General features: G+C 44.4%; 1 protein-coding gene across 1 annotated transcript in view; it reads right to left on the bottom strand.

Moving 5' to 3' along the window:
- The window catches only part of ADGRB1 (adhesion G protein-coupled receptor B1), a 474,869-nt gene that overhangs the window by 288,306 nt on the left and 162,225 nt on the right, over positions 1-24,338 (bottom strand). Inside the window, exons 6-12 of the mRNA XM_030190012.1 lie at positions 23,664-23,828; positions 23,045-23,053; positions 22,623-22,787; positions 16,976-17,140; positions 14,222-14,323; positions 11,621-11,727; positions 5,844-6,038 (exon numbers count right to left, since the gene is read on the bottom strand). Coding sequence (XP_030045872.1) covers positions 5,844-6,038; positions 11,621-11,727; positions 14,222-14,323; positions 16,976-17,140; positions 22,623-22,787; positions 23,045-23,053; positions 23,664-23,828 — 908 coding nt within the window. The remainder of the gene's footprint in view (positions 1-5,843; positions 6,039-11,620; positions 11,728-14,221; positions 14,324-16,975; positions 17,141-22,622; positions 22,788-23,044; positions 23,054-23,663; positions 23,829-24,338) is intronic.

The raw sequence follows: 24,338 nt of genomic DNA, 5'->3' as shown, positions 1-24,338 counted from the left end.
GGGCAGAGAGGGAAGTCTCTACTGCGCATTTGCGAGTGAGTACGGTCACTCGCCATTTATATGTTTGATGGCCACAAGCACTCCCTTTACGAACACAAATGGTAGGTGGATACATAAGGTGGAAATTCGTAAATAAGTAACCGAATGAACGCTAACAATTTCAAATATATTTATTTGACATCAGGGAGCCAATATAAGGACAAAGGTATTTGAACTCTTTCAATACATTTTTTTAGCACTGAACTCTTGCCTTTCCATGACTATAGCAGGGGCATAGCCAGGCTTCGGCTGGAGGGGTACATTTTAGCCCCCCCCCCTGCCATTTTGACCCCCCCGCCACCACCGCCACCAACAACAACTTTGACCCCCCCCCGCCAACGACCCTCTCGACCCCCCTCCTGCCGCCAACCCTCCCCCACCATCACCATCGGCTACCTTTGTTCAGGATGTCAGACTCACAGAAACAGAATGAAGTGTGCGTCTTGTGCCGGAAGATGAGGACCTCGGCTGGCGAAGGTTGGGGTCCCCCGCCAGCAAAGGTAGCCGACGGTGGCAGCGGGGGAGGGTTGGCGGAGGGAGGGGGGTCGAGAGGGTCGTCGGCAGTGGGGCCCAGGCCAAATCTACGGGGGCCCAGGCCCTCGTGGCCCCACGTAGCTACGCCACTGGACTATAGATATTAAATTGGTGAGAAATACAGGTATCCACTAGAAGCCTAGATTACTCATGTGCAACACATGCATTAAAAATGTCATTAACACAAATTAGTAGTAAGTGACTTGTGGTAAAATAATACAAATTAGCACATATTAGTAACTCTAGGCCAAAGGTAGGTAGATTCAGACAGTTCAGAACTGTGGAGTCGGTAGACCAAACCTTCGACTCTGACTCCTCTATTTTTCTACTGTCCGACTCTGACTCCTACTGATATTAGGCTTTATTTTTTTTTTGTTCTGGGTCTAAAGTACTGGCAAATATAACTTTAGATCCAGGGCAAAGGTATTTATATATAAGTATAGAATGATAAATTTACCATATATTATAATTTTTTTTTGAAGCTGGAGTTGCAGTTGGTATAATTTTACTAACTCCAACTCCACCCAAAATTGCTTCTGACTCTGATTCTACAGCCCTGAGACAAACAGAGATCACTGCCTTTCCCATTCCTTGTACTTCTAACTAGACACCATGAACAAAGCCCGGTCTGTGCTGCAGCACCATTCATATCACCAATGTAACCACTCCAAGCTCGGTAATCGCTTCTCTGACTGGTAGCTCACAAGATCAAACAAGAGCAGAATGCAGCAATATAAAATCTCTCTTCTGTGGCTGGGTTGGCAGGGGCAGAGCTTTGCGGATCATCGATCTCTGTCTCATATTCCAGCAGGGGATGCAGCCCTGCAAGGTGATTACAAAACTGCGCTTCAGGTTTCATGAAGTGGGCTAATGCCCTTCTGCAAGGACAGGCCTTATGCTATCAGAGGTCATTGTGCATGCAAAGAGACAGAGGGAGGCAGAGGAAAAAGCTGAGATGGACAGAGTGAGAGCAAACTACAATGCTACACAAGGACTTGAGTTTTGAAAGGGAAGCAATCATTCATTTATTTAACTTGCTACCCATGTGCTCACAAAAACGCTCCAAGCAAGGTAGAATTTAATCAGACATTTACTCTCCCTTGATCATTTGCCAGCTTATCACATGCTGCAGGTTCCATTTTTAAAGTCAAACAGTCACATATGCTGCAGGGAAACTGTTCCCTTATCGCACACCAATAAGAAAACAATATAAGGTGTTCAACTCAGCTAATCATTAGAGTCTTTGCTGAACTCAGTTCTGAATCTAGAATCAAGAGCATGCAATAAATAAAAGCAGGAATCATTAAAGCAGCAGATGGAGAAAACTTCATGAAACCCCCCGGGAACCAATACAAGAGACAAGGAATGTTCTGAAGATGAAATGGGATGAAGCCCTGCTTAATCCCAGGTCTGTCAGTGTGCTGCAATTTTTTTTAATGAATGCACCCATATCAGAAACATCTCACAACCTTCACTCAAGTGGCACTGAAAGACAAGTCACCTGCTGTAAAGGGCTGACTCTGAAATATGGCAATCTTTGGTCAGCTCCATGAAATATAGCTGGGTAAAAGCCCCAGACTAGTTGCGGCAGTCTGCAGTTTGTAATGGACTGATATGTATGTTGCACAGAATTCTGAAATCTTGCAGGGTGCTACCTCATATGCCCACAGGGTTTTACATAAGAACATAAGTATTGCCATACTGGGACAGGTCCATCAAGCCCAGCATCCTGTTTCCAACAGTGGCCAATCCAGGTCACAAGTATCTGGCAAGATCTCAAAAAAGTACAATACATTTTATGCTGCTAATCCTAGAAATAAGCAGTGAATTTTCCCCAAGTCCATTTTAATAATGGTCTATGGACTTTTCCTTTAGGAAGCCAGCCAAACCTTTTTTAAACCCTGCTAAGCTAACTGCTTTTACTACATTCTCTGGCAACGAATTCCAGAGTTTAATTACACATTGAGTGAAAAAAAAATTTCTCCAATTTTTTTTTTAATTTGCTACTTTGTAGCTTAATTGCATGCCCCCTAGCCCCAGTATTTTTGGAAAGATTAAACAAGCAATTCAGGTCTACCCATTCCACTCTACTCATATAGACCTCTATCATATTTCCCCTCAGCCGTCTTTTCTCCAAGCTGAAGAGCCCTAGCCGCTTTAGCCTTTCCTCATAGGGAAGTTGCCCCATCCCCTTTATCATTTCTGTCGCCCTTCTCTGTACCTTTTCTAATTCCCCTATATCTTTTTAAAGATATGGTGACCAGAATTGAACACAATATTCAAGGTACAGATGCACCATGGGGGCGAAAAAAAGGCATTATAACATCCTCATTTTTGTTTCCCATTCCTTTCCTAATAATACCTAGCATTCTATTTTGCTTTCTTAGCTACCGCCGCACACTGAGCAGAGGGTTTCAACATATCATCAATGACGACACCTAGATCCCTTTCCTGGTCGGTGACTCCTGATCTGGAACCTTGCATCATGTAGCTATAATTCGGGTTCCTCCTTCCCACATGCATCACTTTGCACTTGCTCACATTAAATGTCATCTGCTACTTTGGACTCTGAAAGTGAAGTGCATAAGATTCCTAGAGGCACTCAGGTGACACTCTCAATCAATCAGACTCACAGAAACAGAATGAAGCCTTGCACCGGAAGAAGAGGACCTCGGACGGCGGGGGAGGGTTGGCGGCGGGAAGGGGGTCATGAGGGTTGTCGGCAGGGGGGTCCAGGGCCAAATCTGCAGGGAAACTGTTCCCTTATCGCACACCAATAAGAAAACAATATAAGGTGTGCAACTCAGCTAATCATTAGAGTCTTTGCTGAACTCAGTTCTGAATCTAGAATCCAGAGCATGCAACAAATAGTACAGGGTCCTTCAAAATACCACCTAGGAAAATACTGAAAAGAAACAATTCTTAGTGTGAACTCCACCTAACTAATGCTCTCTTGTCTCTCTTTTCCACTTTCTAGCCCAATCAACTATCTTGGGCTACTGATATAGCAACTCAATTTAGGTATGATTCTCCTGGGTGGGGAATGGAAAAAAAAAAACAGTTTCTCTGAGACTCCATGCTTTCAACTTCAAAGCATGAACTGTTTCTCTTGAAATTTTATTATGAAAAATGCCAGCTTTTTCTGCTTTATTGAAGTCTTCTAAATAATTAAAGGTTTGAATCATATTGCCACTACCTTTTCTTTTATTCTAGAATATACATATTTTCAATCCTTCAACTCATCTTTCATATTTGCATGAAATGCTAATTTCTGAAACAGCAAGGCTAGAAAATACACGAAGGGTGAACCACTCAGGAGGCATTTGCCATGATTTTGCAAACTATATCAGAATCCAGAGAAATCCAGAAGGTTGACTCACAGGCTCATTTTCAAAAGAGATGGACATCCAAAAAGTGACATAAATCGGCACTTGGACGTCCATCTCACAGAGACGTCCAAAACCCAATTTTGGAAGTCTTTCTCAGAAGTCTGTCACAAGGACGTTCAAATCTCAAGAGGACGTATCGGAGGCGTGTTCAAGGCAGGACTTGGGTGTTCCTAAGACTTGGACGTCTTTGAGTCATAATGGAACAAAGCAAAGACGTCCAGGACTAAAACTTGGACGTTTTTACCCAGACCTGTTTTTATTATGAATAAGGCACAAAAAGGTGCCCTAAATGACCAGATGACCACTGGAGAGAATCGGGGATGACCTCCCATTACTCCCCAAGTGGTCACTATCCCCCTCCCACCCTCAAAACACATGATTAAAAAGATTACTTGCCAGCCTGTATGCCAGCTGCAGATGTCATACTCAGGTCCATGACAGCACATGCAGGTCCCTGGAGTAGTTTAGTAGTAGGTAAAGTGACCTTCAGACAGGTGGACCCAGGCCTATACCCCCCTACCTGTTACATTTGTGGAGAAAACAGCGAGCCCTCCAAAACCCACCAGAAACCCTCTGTACCCACATATAGGTCCCCCCTTCACCCATAAAGGCTATGGTAGTGGTGTACAGTTGGGGGTAGTGGGTTTTGGAGGGCTCAACACACAAGGTAAGGGAGCTGTGTACCTGGGAGCATTTTATGAAGTCCACTGCAGTGCCCCCTAGGGTGCCCGACTGCTGTCCTGGCATGTCAGGGGGACCAGTGTACTAAAAATGCTGGCTCCTCCCACGTCCAAATGGCTTAAATTTGGAGTATTAGACTTTGACATTTTTGGTTTCGAAAATGGCAGAAAATCAAAGACGTCCAAATCCACGGACGTCCGTGTTATTTTTGAATACAAAGATGGACGTCCATCTTTGTTTGAAAATGACCTTCTCCCCGCCTCCGAATTTAGACGTTTTACAAAGACGTCCAAATTCCAACTTAGACGTTTCTTTTGAAAATGCCCATCTAGGATGTCTACTCAGCTCACTGCAGCATGTTCACTTCCTCATCAGGCATAAAGAATTCTAGGATCCCATGCCACCTGTTTTGGAGCTCTGCAAGCGGGATGACAAATCTACTTTCTTCATAAAAATTATTTATGTGCAGTTTGACAGTGCTCTTAAGTGTCCCTGCAAGCCCTTTAATATAGCTGGAAATAATATGCATTTTACTATTGTTCCCACTTTTTTTTACTTAAGTTATTAACATAGTACAAATCTCACTTTCTATGCTAAAGTTAATTTCCTATCCCTACACCACTCCACATCGCGTCTTCATGGTGTGCTAGATAAACTGTATTATTAGCATAGGACTCTTTGCTGCCTTATTTTCCCATTCTAAAGTCCTACTTCCCTGCCATCTCAATCTAGCCGTGCCCTGTGCTCAAAGGAGTAGCATATGTAGGGATACTTGATTTCAGATCTAAGGGGTCTCCTGTCATTATCCTGCTCTCCCCTGGTTTGTCCAGGCACCACAACTGAATCCCAAAATGGAAACCCATCTTTACTAACCTCTACTCCTACAATGAAGAAAAGGGTCACAACCACATATGCTACCTGAAGATGCTCCTGTTTATTTCATAGCCCACTGTAGCTTACTCGGTCTTCTTTTGTTATTTACATATTTTCATATTTTCCAACCCCACGTAAAGGACTCTTGCCCGGAGGTAGCTATTAGGTATACAAGGAATATATTCACTGTCAAGAAGAAAGGATCCCACTACGGACTTTAAAATACATAAGAACAGAAAGGTTTTCTCTGGACCTCTACAACACTGTCGAGCAACGCCAATGTTGATGCATCATCTCATTCCAATGTTTGTACAAACAACAGCTAACCTGCACATCCCCAGAAGTGGGGCTGTAGTAAGCCCTGCGGAAAATCTCTGTGATGTTCTTGAGTGCATCCAGGGATGACAACAGGTCCCCACTGTAGCTGGTTCCATCCTGTGAGATGTCCGCCAGGTTCTGAATCACCTCAGACATGCCTTCTCCCAGCAGCCCTCGTTGAGCTTTGGCAAGATGTTCCTTTGTCTGCAAGAAGAAGAAAAGAGAGAGAGAGTTCATGGAAGAAGTGAGCAAGTGTTTGCCTAGAGACATCCAATGAAGAGTGGTTAAAAAGTTATCCGAGGACTCTGCTTAGAGTTTTAAACTGAACGTGATCTGTGAGTCAATGGGACAACTTCTTAGCAGAGAAAAAAGAAGTCACGTTTATCAATATTTGCAATATAAGCGGAGGTGGAATGAGTATTAAGGATTCAAATGATGAAGCATGGAGACCAGTGTTGGCTGTAATGGTTTAATTTTCCTGTAGAGAAATCAGGAACTCTGGGCTGAAGTAATAAGAGAAGCACAGAAGAATTATATTAAATCATGCGTGCTGTAAAATGAAAATCTCTTTGGCACGTACTCACAGTAAAATTGAGAGCTTCTGCTCATGCCAAATACAGTGTAGCTAAAGCATATGGTTCATTCCCATCCTGATATGCACAAGACAAAAACCCATTTGGAGACATCAGTCCTTGAATCCCTGGATGACCCAGAAAGAGGCATCACCATTGGTAAGTAGGTTCCTGCTAGGGTTACCCAATGGCACTGCTTTTTCAGGTCTTGCCGAACCAATCCTGGTTTCGCTCCACTGCCTGTATCAAGTCATTGTCCTACTTTCTTTAGAGAAATTGGAGCTATCAAGCCATGCAGGTAATAAATTGTTCTAAAACAATGGATTCAGGTGGCAACCCTAGCTTTCTCTTCCCCAGGCAGCTCTGCAGAAAGCCTTTTCCTTTTGGATTAAGATCTGTGATAATATAACTATGATACAGACAAAACTAAAATGGAAAAAAAATCAAATATTTTAAATACTTGGATTTTACTACCACACTCCTTGAAATGTATATCTAATTATGAATAATTATTTTTCAAAGCAGTGTATAAGGAAGGCTGAGGAATGCCGGCGCTGTTTAAATTAGGGGGTGTTGTTCCTTGAAACAGCTCCAGGGCGAAACATAGTCTATGTTGGATTAAGTAATCCCCTGACTGAATGTTTCTGAATTCATCTTGAGATGAGTATTTTCATTTAATTAACTTTATTGAAGAGTCGTTGAAGAATGTTTAAACTGAAAAGTTGAAGGATGTTATACAAAGAAAACAATAAAGAAAAATTATAAGAAAAATATGGTATACCTTAGACCAAGAAGGAGGTGGGTGCATAAACCTTACTGATTTTTGAAACCTAGTACGGGGCCCTTTTACTAAACCTACGTGCACCCTACATACACCTATGTGCATCATATACATGTCAATTTTGAACTACCGCCCAGCGACCATATGGCCCAGGTGGTATTGCCAATTTTTACATGCATCCACTAAGTGCGCTGGAAATTTTCTGACACACAACCCTAACCGGGCGGTAATCGGCATTGTATGAGAGTACACCATTACTGCCCAGTTAATGCGTGAGACCTTACCGCTAGGTCAATGGGTGGCGGTAAGGTCTTAGGCCCAAAATGGACGCGTGCCAATTTTTATTTTGCCGCATGTCCATTTTTGACCAAAAAAGGGCCTTTTTGCAGGTGTGCTGAAAAATGGACCTGCACACATCCAATACACGTGTCTACACCAGCACATGCCATTTTTTGGCAAACCTTAGTAAAAGGACCCCTCAGTAAGTAGCACTGCTGAGGTCTTTGGTGAAGTGAATATAAATAGGAGGTAATTGTCATATTGGATCTATTAAGAACTTTCTAATTCAAATTTGTGGTGGACGTGGAGTAATTATAAACAATGTCATAAATCTCAGAAAGCGTTTCTGTTTCAGAAATAATACTTCCTGAGTAGATTTAATATGGCATTGTTAATCCAATGTTATTTGTCTTTGTTGTTTATCCTGAGAATTGTTTGGTTTAGTCTTTTGTGAACCATCTAGAACTAGTTTGGTAATGGCGGGTTATAAATGCAATTTGTAACGCAATGTAACCTGATAACGGCCGCATGCTGGTATTTTAAGGCAACCCTATATTGTATGTCACAAACTAAGCAGACTTCAGCAAATTCACAGTGGATTGCTATACATAGAAGGCAGTAGATTAGCAAGACTACACTTATCACATGCTCAAACGCACTGAAATAAAACAGATGGTGTGTTACATTTGGTGTGATGTTTTTAGACAAACAAAATTAAATTCCCCTGTCTACAAAACTGGAATTCTTATGACATGTGATACTTTTCATTAGACTATTAAAAAAAAAAAGATGTTCTTTCAAAGATTCTCCTCCTTTAGAAATAACTGCAATGCAAAAGGAAGGATGCATTAACACCTTTAACATAGTAATTTTTGGCAGATAAATGGTCCATCCAGTCTGCCCAACAAGGTGGCCAAAGCTGAATCTGGCACTCTGCACAGGTTCCACTTCTTCATGATAAAACAATGGTATACTTTGAGGGGCATAATCGAACGTGAACGCCCATCTCCATGGGCATCTATCTCCGAGGACGGGTCCGCGAAGGGGCGGGACAGACCGTATTTTCGAAAAAGATGGGCATCCATCTTTTGTTTCAATAATACGGTTGGTGCCAGGGAAATGCATCGGATTTGGGCGGATTTGAGCTGGGCGGTATCGGTTTTCAGTAGTGCTCTCGTCCCCCTCACATGCCAGGACACCAACCGGGCACCCTAGGGGGCACATGCAACAATTAAAAAAAAATTAAAATACCTCCCAAGCCCATAGCTCCCTTACCTTGGGTGCTGAGCCCCCCAAATCCCCCCAAACCCACTCTCCACAACTCTACACCATTACCATAGGACTTATGGCTGAAGGGGGGCACCTAGATGTGGGTACAGTGGGTTTTTGTGGGTGGTTTGGAGGGCTCCCATTTACCAGCACAAGTGTAACAGGTAGGGGGGGATGGGCCTGGGTCTGCATGCCTGAAGTCCACTGCACCCACTAACAACTGCTCCAGGGACCTGCGTACTGCTGTGATGGAGCTGGGTATGACATTTGAGGCTGGCATACAGGCTGGAAAAAAAAGTTTTTAAAGTTCTTTTTTTGGGTGGGAGGGGGTTAATGACCACTGGAGGAGTCAGAGGTGGTCATCCCCGATTCCCTCCAGTGGTCATCTGGGCAGTTGGGGCACTTTTGGGGACTTGTTCGTGAAAAAAAAGGGTCCAAAAAAGTGGCCCAAATTCTCGCTTCTGCCGCCCTTCTTTTTTCCATTATCGGCCGAGCGCGCCCATCTCTCCTCAGCCGATAAACACGCTCCAGTCCCACCTTCACCACGCCTCCGACATGCCCTCGTCAACTTTGTTCGTTCCTGCGACAGACTGCAGTTGGAGGCACCCAAAATCGGCTTTCGATTTTACCGATTTGGGCGCCCATGAGAGAAAGGCACCCATCTCCCGATTTGGGTCGAAATATGGGTGTCTTTCTCTTTCGAAAATAAGCCTGTTTGTCTCTCCTTGCCAATTTTGGAGCACTAACTATAGAAGTCTGCCCAGCACTGGTCCTAATTCTTAACTACTGAAGTTGATGTTGAAGCCCCCTCCAGCCTTGATACTGATCTATTTTTGCTATTTAAAGGACCCAGACTGTAGAAGTCTGCCTGGCATTGGTCTTACTTCCCAACCTCTGAAGCTGCTGTCAAAGCTCACTCCAGATATGAGGTCATTTAAGTTTTGCTTTAATTGGATTCCATCCTTTTTCTATATAGTGTTCCTCTGAGCTTATCCCAAGTATTCTTGAATTCTGTCCTTGTTTTTGTCCCATGGGAGGGCATTCTAGGCCTCCAAAAGCCTTTCTGTAAAAAAGTATTTCCTGATGTTGCTCCTAAGTCTTCCACCTTCCAACCTCAACTCATGACCTCTAGTTCTATCATTTCCCCATCTCTGAAAAAAAGATTAGTTTGCATAATAATACCTTTTAAGTATTTAAATGTCTGTATTGCATCCCTCTATCCTTCCTTTCCTATTTCAAAGGGTCATTGAGAGAGATGATGCAGGGTAAGTGGAGGAGTAGCCTAATGGCTAGTGCACTGGACCAAGAACCTGGGGAACTGGGTTCTATTCCCATCGTGACTCCTTGCAATTCTGGACAAGTCACGTCACCCTTCATTACCCCAGGTACAAAATGAAATAAGAAAAACTTAAGATTGTGAACCCCCATAGGGACAGAAAAAGTACTTGCATATAATAAATATCAAATCCCTGACTCTTTACCCCTGGAGGAAAGGAGAAACAGGGGTGATATGATATAGTCGTTCAAATATTTGAAAGGTTAATACGTGGGGCAACGGGGGCCTGGGCCCCCGTAGATTTGGTCCTGGACCCCCCTTCCGACAACCCTCCCGACCCCCCCCTCCCGCCGCCAACCCTCCCCCGCTGTTGCCGTGGGCTACCTTTGCTGGTGGGGACCCCAACCCCCGCCAGCCGAGGTCCTCTTGTTTCCCGCGGAAGGCTTCGTTCTGTTTCTGACGTCCTGCACATTCTGTTTCTGCGAGTCTGACATTCTGCACGACCAATGTGCAAGACGTCAGAAACAGAGCAAAGCCTTGAGCGGGAAGCAAGAGGACCTCGGCGGCGGGGATTGGGGTCCCTCGCCAGCAAAGGTAGGCGATAACGGTGTGGGAGGGTTGGCGGTGGGAGGGGGGTCAAGAGGGTCATTTGCAGTGGGGGCAAAGTTGGTCGCGGCGGCGGGGGGGGTCAGAAGGGCGGGGGGGGGGGCTAAAATGTGCCCTCTCACCTGGGCTACGCCCCTGGTGTGAGCCCTTACTGCTAAGTAAATAGGTGGCAATAAGGGCTCAGGCAGTAAATAGCCGCATGCTACTATTAATATTAGCGCACGGCCATTTACTGCCCCGTTTAAAAAATGCCTTTTGTCCCATCGTGGTAAAAAATGGCCCAGTGCATGCCAATTTCATGCATCCAAACTAGTGCAGGCCACTTTTTACCGCAGCTTAGTAAAAGGGCCCCTTAGTTGGCAACTGAAAAGGGTGCATGGCCATGGGAGCTGCATGGGTGGGTGAGGAGCATTCACTAAAGGTTGCACACACTGTTATAGAATGTGGGGGATTCGCGCCTACTTTACATGTGAGAATTTACACCGGGTTTCAGTTGGGATAAATCTTTGCATCTAGAATTAGGCGCAGATCTCAGCACTAAGGGTGCCCGACTTTGAGCGCTGTTTATAGCAGAGCGCTTAATGCTCATTTTTTTGGTGCACCATTTATAGAATTTAGTTCAGCAAGTCTAAAATACCATCTCTACGTAATTGTACAACATATTTTTATCATTGTTATTATTATTATTACGCCAGTTCTTGTATTACACCTATTCCTATACAGTTCAAGGATGGATTACAGTAATCAAGAGCTGGACCAATCTATTCAGGAGCTACAAATAATTAAAAGAAGCTAATGTCACATATTAAGCAGTAGAAAGACCCACCTTACAAAATAGAAAATCTTTTAAATGTTTTCTAAACTGAAAATAGTGAGTGTAAGATCTCAAAGACAACAGAAGCTGGTTCCACAGGTCAAGATTGAATGGACAATGAAAGACTGATTTTAAGTTCTCATACACTTGGAATCTTAATTGAAAAAGATTATGAGTTTTGTATCTCACCATCATCTGCACATTTTTATAATCAATAGAAACGCATTTGATGTACGTAGGAGGCTCCCAGAAAGCATTTCCGTCTTCATCCAGAGTGCACCTTCTGAGAATCAACCCTAAAGGAACAAGGAAGATGAGCTTGAGGTTATAGACTTCATAACCCTTTCTGGTTTGGATCAACGGTGCTGCCCTGTTTCAGTACATCCAAGAATAACTTGTGATATGAAGATTAAAAAAAAAAACATTTTTAAAAATTAAAAAACTGATACAAAGTTAGGATACAATAAACACAAAGATATAAAATAAGGAGGAGGTTTTTTATGACTGGTGAGGAAGCTGCTCAATTGAAAGTCTGGTATACCAACACAGCGGACATGGTTTTGAATCTCTTAAATATTTTTCCTAGTGCACTAGTGTTTTTAGCTCATGCTAAATGCTGAGACACCCATTATATTCCTATGGGCACCTCAGCATTTAGTGCATGAGCTAAAAATGCTTGCACACCTAGGCAAAAGACCCCCTTACTTTGTTGATTAACAACTTGCATTTTGCTTTGTGGTTGAAGATTTTCTTACAGCAAGTTGATAGCCATATAGCAATTGTAATGACATAGGAAATGCCAATGACATATTGTATTATCATTGCATGTTGTTACAAAATGAAAACAATCAGAAAAAAAACACATTTCATGTCTTATCATTCACAGATAATGGAGAACACTGGGCCCCTTTTACAAAGATGCAGCAAAGGGGGGCCTGCGCTGGTGTCGGCGTGTGCTTTTGATGCGCGCTGAGGCCTCTTTTACTGCAGTGGGTAAAAGGCGAGCCTTTGTTTTTTTTCAGGAAATGGCCATGCGGCAACTGAAACCACATGGCCATTTTGGGGGAGGGGGAGCAGTTACAGCCACCCAATGAGGTGGCGGTAAGGGCTCCCACGCTAACCCAGCGGTGCTACAAAAATAAAAATATGACGTGTGTTGGGGGTGTGAAATACGACTGGGCAGTACTTCCCTTTTAGCGAATGGTAAGCTTGCGTTGGGCTTACTGCAGTTTTGTAAAAGGACCCCACTATTTGGGAAGAGGAGGCCTGATATTCAAAGGATTCATGCTTCTAACTTTGAGGCCCTTTTACTAAGTTGCAGTAAGCACTTGCATGCATGTGTGCACTGATTGCAAAAGAGCAAGTAATACCTGCAACTAGTGTGCCCCTTTTTGCAAAGAGAAAATACTCTTGACAACACTGCACCCTGAAACAAAAATGAAAACAAAAGAAAACAAGCAACGCTGTTAACGAGAAATAAACCCCCCCAAAAAATTTGAGTTGTCCATCCCTATATCAGATTGGCACAGTTTCTTCACTTTTCCCATAGGAATTAACCCCCCCCCCCCCCCCCACACACACACACACACACACAAATTTCAGATTGTCACCGGCTAAATTATCCCACGATATTCAGTGCTGAGCCATGTCCGGGCACTAGCACCGAATATCGGGGGATAATTTGGGGTAGGCAGGCTGCTGGATCTTATGTGGGCCTGGCAAATATTCAGCCAACACTATAAGAAAGTTATGCAGACCATGGCTGAATATTGGGCAGGGACCTGCATAAAAAGGTTTCTTTTTCCTCCTCCCACAGTGCCCAACAACAACCCCCCTGGGGTGTGCTCCCCAATATTTCTACTCCACTCCACCCCCCTGCAGCCCCCCCAACAACATCCCCCCCCCACCTCCCGGTCATGATAGAACCTTCCCTTGGGGCCTTCCTGACCTCCCTGGTGGTCTAGCGGGGCATTGGGGGGCAGGAGAGAATTCCCCTCACTCCTGCCTCTACTGGAAGCTTCTTGAAAATGGCTGCCGCAACCTCTTGCACCAGCCTTGTGGTACTGCAAGTACCGTGAGAGGTCACAGCAGCCATTTTCAAGAAGCTGCCACTAGGGGTAAGAGCAAGGGGGATATGCTCCCGCCCCAACGTCTCGCTGGACCACCTGGGAGGTCAGGTAGGCCCTGAGGGAGGGTCCTATCCTGACCAGGAGGTGGGGATGGGATGGGGCTGCTGCCGGGGGGGGGGGTTGTTGGGGGGGCTGTCTGGAGGGTGGTGGAGCAGAGATATTGTTGGGGAGGCGCACCCCGAGGGGGATGTTGTCAGGGACTATGGGAGGAGGAAAATATATATTTTGTTAATGTGGTTCCCGGCCCGATATTTAGCCAGGGCCCGCATAAAGATAAGCGGATGAATTTAGGGCAGCTTTTGAGCTGTCGTAACTTCACCTGCTTACCTTATGCAGGTCTTGGCTGAATACTGCCGGTGCCTGCATAAGCCCTGGCTCCTTCTCAGCACTGCCTCTTGGCCCGCCCCTAACTGGAACCGGTCAGAGGCAATACTCAGTGGCACACCCCGCTTTAGTGCCACTCAATATCAGCGGTTGGGTGGCGACAGGTGATTTAAGCAGGTAGAAGAGCTCCTGTCCACTTAAATTGCTTTGAATATTGGCCTCTAAGCCTTTTGACAGATATAATTTTTCATGAAGCAGGCTTCTGTTTGCCCCCTGCATCACAACAGAGTGTCATACAATTGCTACTGCAGTGTTAGGTGGCATGTTGTTTCCTTACCCGTGGCATTGCGTGGGCACCGCACAGCTGCAGCCTCGCCCGCAGGAGTCTCTTTCCAAACTACCGAGGCAAAACTTTCCTCATCACAGATTTCATGAGGCTCTGGAAGGAATAGATTGCAGAGTACACATTAAATACAGACTGCTTGCTTTCTCGAATGTTAAAAAATTAAAACAACTTTCCAGAGTAGGCCTGAGGGATGCCTGTCAAATTAATACTAAAATAGATACGCAGTATCCTTTGCCTGTTTACACTATTAAGGCCTCTTTATTTTCAGGACATAGATCCATGGTGTTGTCAGCATGTTTTAGCAGTGCTGTGACAAAGTTATACTATGCACTGTACATTAAACAGTGGGGGACGGGGGTCATGACTGACTTATTAAACCTATAGATCAGAGGCATGAGAAAAAAGGCATGGTAATGGTTTTTGATTATGTTGTCTATTTATTATGTATGTACAATTATAGAAGGATGCTCACATACATCAGAATTGCAATAACTGTGATTTCTTTTTTTAGGCTCAGCAAGAGATGGGACATGATGCCACCTTTCTGAAATGAGGCACTGCTAATGCCCACACCCACTGTCATCAAAATCCCTTGGCCTTTCATACTTGATAAGAGAGGTGTGGTAGCCGTGTTAGTCCACTTTTAAAGGTAATCAATAGAAATAAAACAAAATAAAACATGGAAAAGAAAATAAGATGATACCTTTTTTTATTGGACATAACTTAATACAGTTCTTGATTAGCTTTTGAAGGTTGCCCTTCTTCGTCAGATCGGAAATAAGCAAATGTTGGTAGATGACAGTATATATAAGTGAAACATCAAAGCATTTCAGTGACAGTCTAACAGGATGGGGGTAGATAGGTGAGAGGAAGGTGACAAACAGAGCAATACAACTTTATGGTTTATAATGGGCTAGAAAACCCAGATCTTTGTTAAGTCCTGTCTGGTGGGTGTCAAAATATTCAATCATTCTGACTTCAAAGGTCTTACGTTCCTGTATTGTTTTAAAGTTACCTTTCAGGATTCTTACTATGAAATCACTGGTACAGTGTTCTGGTTTTGTAAAGTGCTGCCCCACAGGAGTGGAATCCTGGCTGACACTGGCATTTTTCATGTGATGTCTATGTAAATTAAATCTTGTCTTGATAAGGTAACAAGTCAGCATTGGGAAACATACTCGTTAACCTGTCCCCCCCCCCCCCCCCATTTTAGGGAAAAAGTTATCTAACTGCAGTAAAAATCAGGTTTTTACTGCACCTTGATTTACCGAGGAAGTCAGCAACTGGCGGAAGCTCAGTTCCTCAGGTTACTGACTCCCACAATATATGAATAACGCTGCTTGTAATCAACCTCATATTCAACATTATTCTAATGTCCCAGGAGCATCAGACTGCAGTCAGTGGGGGAAGGGGTCTCCCAAGTAGGAAAACCTTTAAATTGGGTTGGATTCTGGGATGGGGTCATCTTTGAAGGGGGGCTTCTGAGTTGGAGAGGATTGATTAGAGGGCTCCCAGGGCAGGTAAGCTATATCTGAAATGGAGTTTTCTGGGTTAGGAAGCTATCAGTTGGGGCAGCTTCCATGTCAGTGAGTTGTGACTAAGGGGGGAGGGGGCCTCAGGTGGCGTCAAGGACATTTGACAGCCTCTTCTTTGAAGCCCACTGCTCCCAGAAAGTTATTTGATTTATACTCATGACCCTTCATTTCATGTTATTGTAGATAACTGTACCCTGCTTTGAGCACTGTGATCTGGAAAAGTAGATTAAAAATGTTTTTTCATATATAGAATTTAAATAAATAAATAAAGTGCAAATTCCAGATTCAGTGTGCATTTCTTCTAAGCTGCTGGATTTTGTGGACTCTTAAGGCATGAATGATGTGGGGAAGAGACTGGCTGCTTCAAAATTTAGGCACTGTCCTTAAGAGGAATATAAATTCAGGGCCCTTTTTCCCAAGCTACGGCAAAAGGGAGATTGCGCTGGCATCTGTGCATATTTTTCATGCCCACCGAGGCCTCTTTTTACCGCAGTGGGTAAAAGGGAAGTCTTTCTTTCCTGCAGGAAATGGCCATGTGTCAAGTAAAGCACTTGCCGCACGGCCATTTTGGGAGAGAGTCCTTACTGTCACCCATTGAGGTGGCGGTGGGGGCTCCCGCACTAACGGGGTAGCACACGGCACTGTCCAATTACCACCGGGTACACCCCGGCACTACAAAAAAAAAATTTTTGTAGCACCAGATATGACGGCGTGCTAGGGGTGGGAAGTACCACCAGGCTGCTGTGGTAGCCTGGTGGTACTTCCTGTTTAGCAAGCGGTAAGCCCACATTGGCCATTTAACCCTACCCTCTGTTTTCTATCCGTCAACCAATTTCCAATCCAAAACAGAACATTGCCTCCTATCCCATGACACTTTAATTTTCTCAGAAGTCTCTCATGAGGAACTTTGTCAAATGTTTTCTGAAAATCTAGGTACACTACATCAACGAGATCATCTTTATCCCCATGTTTATTCACACGTTCAAAGAGATGAAGCAAATTGGGTATCTTTGTGTGGTAACCCATAACTGGTTAAACGCTGAATATCACACAACTGGCTATGTGCTAGCCAGCACAAAAACCCGTAAATTCAGTGTCAAAGCCTGGACATGTCCTGGCATTGAATTTCCAGGTTTAATGCTGGCAGCAGTCAGCAAAACATTGAGCGTCGGCAGCTGAATATTGACTCCAGTGATCAAAAGAAGTTTACCTGGGCACTTCTTATCATTGCATGGTCTGAATTCTTCTTTCACTCCCTGGCACATTTCCCCACCAAAAAAGGGGCCATAGCAAGTCCTGTCCCGCTTCTGTGTGCCTCCACCACATGTACTGTTACAGCTGCCCCAAGAGCTCCAGGACTGCCATGTCCCATCCACTGAAAAATGAGAAAAGGGGTCAATGAAAAGGGCCAAACATCTACTGTTCCTCAATGAAAAATACATAGTGTAGCTCGTAATACTGAAAAACTATTTTCTATATCATAAAGGAACAACAAAACACATATACAATACCACTGCTTCTATACTGCAGTCACCAAGTCTTTGGTTCATTGCTGATTCACAATCAAGTGTACCCAGCCATTTCTGGGAATATTACAATTCCAGTCTATCAAATTGTCACCAGCGATATTGAACTTGACCCTCTCTTTTCGAAGGCCCAAAAACATTGTTTCTCTCTATGGGGTCTTTTTACTAAGCCACTTAGGCGCCTACATGCATCCAACACATGTCAATTTTGAGTTACTGCCCGGCTACCACGTGACGCTTGCAGTAATTTCATTTTTTTACGCGTGTCCGCTATGCGTGCCAAAAAATAATTTTTATTTTCTGGCACACGGCAGAACCGGACGGTAATCGTCATTCCAAGCAAGTAGACGATTACCGCAAGGTTAATGGGTGAGACCTTACCGCTAAGTCAATGGCTGGCGGTAAGGTCTCAAACCCAAAATAGACGCGTGCCAATTTTTATTTTGCTGCACATCCATTTTCGGCAAAAATTTTAAAAAGGCCTATTTTTACAGGTGTGCTGAAAAATGGATCTGCACGCACCCAAAACACGTGCCTTCACTAGCGCAGCCCATTTTTCGGCTTACCTTAGTAAAACGGCCCCTATATTTTTTGTATGAGTAAGAGACCTCAGAGACCTACTCAAAAGGTCAGGTCCATCCTGTTATGCATTGGAACATTTCTCTTTCATCGGTCTCAAAAACTCCCAATTTTATAATAAATATTGATTTTTGGTTTTTTAATTTTCAAAGTGTTTTAAAATATTTTAAAAATTCTTGTGGTGATCTGTATAACACCATAAAAGAGCGGAACTTATCTTTTATACCCAACAGAGCCACCGTTTCACTTTGGTAAAGCTTCCTCAGGGGCTCGGTGTTGTTTCTCTGGCTTCTCAGAAGCTATTAATAAAGGGCAGACGTTGAAGTAAGGAAGAAATTGCAAGAGCAGATTGCCCAGAGAATTCTGTGGTGGAACTGGAACAGCACCGAGCCCCTGAGGAAGCTTACTGAAGTGAAATGGTGGCCCCATCAGGTATGAAAGACAAGTACTGCTCTTTTATGACACTGATCACCACAAGAAATTTAAAAATAATTTAAAAACAATATTTACTATAAAATTGGGAGATTTTGAGACTGATGAAAGAGAAATGTTCCAGTGCATAACAGGATGGACCTGACCTTTTGAGTAGGTCGATGAGGTCTCTTACTCCTATAAAAAAACATAGGGCCCCTTGGTAAGGAAAATATTCCCTTATACTGTATACTTTTTGCAGAGGGGAGATTCAAAATGAGTTGGTCCATTGAATGGGATATTCTGTTTTTAAAAGGCAGAAAAGAAGATGAAGGGCAATACTGCAATCTGCTATAAACTCTATAGCAGGCTGTAGCAAAGCAGCTATGGTGCATCAAAATTGTCCATCTAACTTCAGAGTGGAAAAAGTCAGAGCATGAAGCCAAACTATAAATCTTTATTGCATTAATTGTGTGTTACTCATGAACATCAGCATTTCATAGTAACATAGTAAATGACGGCAGATAAAGACCTGTACGGTCCATCCAGTCTGCCCAACAAGATAAACTCATTTTACATGGTATGTGATACTTTATATGTATACCCGAGTTTGATTTGTCCTTGCCTTTCTCGCTCTGTAGCAAGGCCTTCTTCAGAGCCACAATTTACAAGGGGAATTTTATAACTGTGAGCTGATAGTTAAGCTCCCAGAAAGCACCCAGTAGAAAATTATTCTATACAGAAATGGAAATGTAGACACCTACCCTGCTTTACAAAAGAGCAAAAGTGAGTATATGCACATGTATGTGCTTAGACATGGACCCTTTAATTATATATGGAGTGGAGGAGTGGCCTAATGGTTAGTGCAGTGGGTTGTGGACCTGGGCAACTGGGTTCCATTCCTGCCACAGCCTAATGGACGGCAGTGGGTTGAGATCCTGGGGAACCAGGTTCAATTTCCTCTGTAGCGCTGTGTGACCCTGGGCAAGTCACTCAGACGGACTCTTACTAAGGCGCGCACTAAACGTTAGCGACGCCCATAGGAATGCATTGAAGTGTCTAACGTTTAGTGCATTCACAATTTTAGCTAAAAATGTGAGCAAAAGACACCCTTAGCCCTCCATTATTATTATTTATTTAGATTTTACTCACACCATTTTCAGTAGTAGCTCAAGGTGAGTTACATTCAGGTATACTGGATATTTCTCTGTCCCAGGAGGGCTCACAATCTAAGTTTGTACCTGAGGCAATGGAGGGTTAAGTGACTTGCCCAAGATCACAAGGAACAGCAGTGTCCACCTCTGGATTTTAAGATTGGTGCTCTAACCATTAGGCCACTCCTCCACTCCATTACCTCAGGTACAAAGTATACTACTTAGAATGTGAACCCATTTGGGAACAGTGCAAAGTACCTGTAAGACACTGTAAACCACTTAGGTCTAGGTAGTATATAAATATTTAAATACATATAATGGAGGGTCATGCATTTCAGGTCACACATTCATACACATGTTACAAGAAAACGAACTCTGATTTTTTCATGCTCTAAATCTGCCCCTGTTACCACCCATTTTTTATGCTCATAAATTTGAGTTTGAAAATTTACTAAAGCTTAGGGCATACATTTTTACTAAAACCTTTACTAAAGAAGCCAATCTGTGAGCACTAGGAGTGGCCTAGTGTTTAGGGTGGTGGACTTCAGTCCTGAGGAACTGAGTTTGAGTCCCACTTCATGCACAGGCAGCTCCTTGTGACTCTGTGCAAGTCACTTAACCCTCCATTGCCTCCATGTAAGCTGCATTGAGCCTGCCATGAGTGGGAAAGTGTGGGGTACAAATGTAACAAAAACAAACAGGCCTTTTTAATAAAGGTTAGTGCATGCTAATGGACATTGGTGTATGCTAAGTGCTACATGGTCCATAGGTACAAAATAGGACACGTAAAATTTAGGGGTCCTTTTACCAAGCTGCAGTAAAAAGGGCTCTGCAGTAGGGGCGGAGGCCATTTTTCCCACGCACCAGTGTCCTTTTTACTGCAGTGGGTAAAAAGCCCCTCCCCCCCAAAAAATGGTCATGCAGTAAGACTATTCCTACCATGTGGCCATGCGGCGGGGAACACTTATCGCCACACACTGAGGTGGTGGTAAGGGCTCCTGCAGTAATCTAACGGTACTGGTGCACTGTCCCGTTACCGCTGAGTTAGCGCCATGGTAAAAATTCCAGAAATATTTTCCAATGTGCTGGAAATGGCACGCACTCGAGCCAGAACTACCGCCGGCGGCCGCATTAGGCCGGCGGTAGTTCCAGGTTGCCACATGGCAACCCTTTCATAAAAGGGCCTCTTAATAGTACATAAGTACATAAATGTTGCCATACTGGGAAAGACCAAAGGTCCATCAAGCCCAGCATCCTGTTTTCAACAGTGGCCAATCCAGGGGCGTAGCCAGACTTCAGCGGGAGAGAGGTCCAGAGCCTGAGGTGAGGGGGCACATTTTAGCCCCCCCTGGCGCCGCCGACCCCCTGACACCATTTTTGACCTCCCCGCCGCCACCACCACCTTTGAGCCCCCCCAGCACAACCCTTTTGACCCCCTCTTCCCGCCTCCGCCAACCCTCCCTCGCCGCCGGGTACCTTTGCTGGCGGGGTCCCCAACCCCCACCAGCAGAAGTCCTCTTCTCCGGTGTGGCTGCATTGCTGATCTGCAAGGGCAGGCTTCTGTTTCTGTGAGTCTAACGTAGACTCACAGAAACAGAAGCCTGCCCTTGCAGATCAGCAACGCGGCCGCACAGGAGAAGAGGACTTCGGTTGGCTGGGGTTGGGGACCCCCACCAGCAAAGGTACCCGACGGCAGCGGGGGACGGTTGGTGGCGGGAGGGGGGGGGGGTCGAAGGGATTGGTGGCAAGGGGGCCAGGGACAAATCTACTGGAGCCCATGCCTCCGTGGCCCCATGTAGCTACGCCCCTGACTGGCAAGATCCCAAAAAATGTGCACTAATGTCCATTAACATGCACTAAGCTTTAGTAAAAGGACCCCAAAGTTAAAAGCAAATATCCTTTGAGCATTGGGCCCCTGCTGTTACTATACTCATTAGGTTCATTCAGTTACTATACAACAGTGACAAAACTAGTCTTCATAATAATAATAATAAGTTCATGCATATATCATGCAGGTAGACTTTCACAAGCTCTGATTAATGTTACTGTAATGAACTAGACACAAGCATCAGGTTTGTCAGAACAACTAGCAGCTCAGCTAGAGCAAAGTGTGCACCTGGCATGTCTTGGCTGTCTTCTCATATCCTTCTCACTCTTTTTTAATGTAATAGACAGGAATCAGGCTTCATACTATATCATTGCAGTAAGGTAGTGGTTCCCAAACCTGGTCCTGGAGGCACCCCAGTTAGTCAAGTTTTCAGAATATCCACAATGAATATTCATGAGAGAGATTTGCATGAACTGCCTCCACTGCATGCAAATCTTTCTCATGAATATTCATTGTGGATATTCTGAAAACCTGACTGGCTGGGGTGCCTCCAGGATCAGGTTTGGGAACCACTGCAGTAAGGTGAACAAAGGTACAGGGAGATGCAGTAATTCACTAAAGTCACAGAGAGTTTATCAGTAATTCAGGATGTAGAAGAGTTTGGGAAAGAGAGTCTGGGCTAGATTTCCAAAAGACAGAATGGGTTAACTTTGTCATCTGTGTACTGGGCACTTGAAATCCAGGTAATAAAGACCAGGATAGTGTCTTCTTACTATCCTAAACAATGGCCATAGAGTAGCTCACATGTGACTACAATCTGTAAGTAAGTCAAAATGCACGTTGTCAGGGCCGTCGAGAGCCAGGGCCGGGCCCGGGACAAGGCCGCCCCCGGCCCCCCCACTTGAGGTCGCGTCGTGCCCCCCCTTCCGAAGTCGCCGGGCCCCCCGTCCACCCGCTGCCAGTGCCGGGCCCCCTGATCTAACCTGAAGCGCCTTCATCTTCGCAGCAAGCAGCAGCAGGGTAGACATCTCCTTCCTTCCCTGCCCCACCCTTGCGGATGTTACTTCAGGTGAGGGTGGGACACGGAAGGAAGGAGTGGCCTGCCCTGCTGCTTGCTGTGAAGATGAAGGCGCTTAAGGTGGTTAGTTGTGGGAGCGACGGAAGGATGGGCGGGCCTGACTGCGGCAGCGCCGGGCTCCCCCCGGAGGCCCGGGCCTGGGGACTTTTGTCCCCCCCTCTCGGCGGCCCTGCACGTTATATCACGAATCAACAAATACCGACACCTGAACTATTTACTACCAGTGCTGTGTGTGTCAGAGGAGCAAGAAATGCTATTCACATATCTAAGTGAGCACTAACCAGGACACTGCCTGAGGAAGCAGTCTCGAATTTCCGCCCACTGTCCTTGGCACTCAGAGCCCCCATAGGAGGGTCCGTTGCACTCCCGGATACGTTGCTGGGTGCCATTGGAGCAGGTGTTGGAACAAGAGCTCCAGCTGGACCACTCATTCCAGTTTCCATCCACTGCAATATAGAAACATAGAACATGATGGCAGATAAGGACCACCAGGCCCCTCTAGTCTAGTCAGTCTGTTCTAAGGTCCATCCAGTCTCCTCAATTTCCTTCCTATTATAACACCACAGATTCCACCCGATCCCCGGTTTTCTTTTCAGTTCTTCTCAGCTAAGGATGCTCCATGTATATTCCAAGCTTTTTTTTAAATTCTGTTACTCATTTCGCCTTGATCCCCCCTCCCTGGGAGGTTGCTCCATGCATACACCACCCCTTCCTATAAAGAAATGTGTTTTTCACAGTTGCCCTTGGACTGTGCCCTTTGATCGTCATAACTTTTTGTTCTAAAATATCATTTCCACTATATATATAAAAAGTTTTGTTTCTTATATATTATTTATACCTTTAAGGTACTTGAAATTCTCTATGATATCTTTTTCCTCTCTTCTTGGGCATTGATTCTCAAATATCACTTCACTTCACTGCTATTCCCCATAGCAGCCTCTAGTGGTAAAAATGGGAAATACACTTTCGAAGGGAAACAACTTTTTAGCAAATGATCTCCAAATTGAGGGCCTTGAGATCAGATCGACAGTAAATCACCCTCACTTATATTGGCATGGATTTTGCATACATTTGGTCTATGGGCTCATTTATTAAAATGCATTTATTTTTATTTTTAATTTTCCTGAAAATCAGTGTGGTTGATAGATCTCATGAACCAGTACTGGAAAACCACTTCCAGCTGATAGTGATTTCAACTAGTATTATCATACCACAGTGTATACTTGAAGTTCCTCTGGTGTTGACTATTCAGTGACTCCCATTGCCACCAACAGGACTCTGAAGATACCACCAGCACAGCTTTCAGTCTGGCACAGACATACCTGGACAGAGAGCAATGTTGCAGAACTTGGTCTGTTTCTCAGGACCATCGCAGTCATTTCCACCAAACTGAGGTGGTCTGCAGATACGTGTTCTATCCCTGAACCCTCTGCCACATGTTGAGGAGCACAGACTCCACGGAGACCATTCATCCCATGTCCCGTGCACTGAAATCACAGAAAGGCAAGCAGACAGGCATGAGTCTATTCATTCAATGCAATTTAAAGGCCCTGCACACTAACAATAGATAAGTCTGCAGTGAAAGATAACTTAGTGACGCAAAGGAAACTGGAGAATATTGGAACGTTACCTCTTGATTTATTTAAGAATTACCTAACTACGATTTTGAAATATTCCCCTGAAGCTATTCCTCCAGTTATCAAAATTTATTATGTGCCTATACCTATAGGGAAATCTCATGGAGAAATGGAGAATGGAGGGGCCCAAGGCATTCAGCTAGATGTGGAAAATATTTCAGCCATCTTGGAAGGATATTTGGCAGAGTCATCAGAAACAGCTACATTGTTGGTATCTCTGTTTTTGAGCAAGATGTGAATGCTATATTTTAGACATTCGACAGAACTATTTTATGGTAAACTATTTACCCTGATGTAACAAAATCTACTCAAGAGAGAAGGAAACAATTTTTGGTTATGAGGAAAGAGACCAGAGATCTT

The sequence above is a fragment of the Microcaecilia unicolor genome, chromosome 1 (assembly GCF_901765095.1).
Source record: "Microcaecilia unicolor chromosome 1, aMicUni1.1, whole genome shotgun sequence".
Classification (NCBI taxonomy): Eukaryota; Metazoa; Chordata; class Amphibia; order Gymnophiona; family Siphonopidae; genus Microcaecilia; species Microcaecilia unicolor.
The sequence above is the reverse complement of the archived record's forward strand: the minus strand, read 5'-3'. Positions and strand labels throughout refer to the sequence as shown.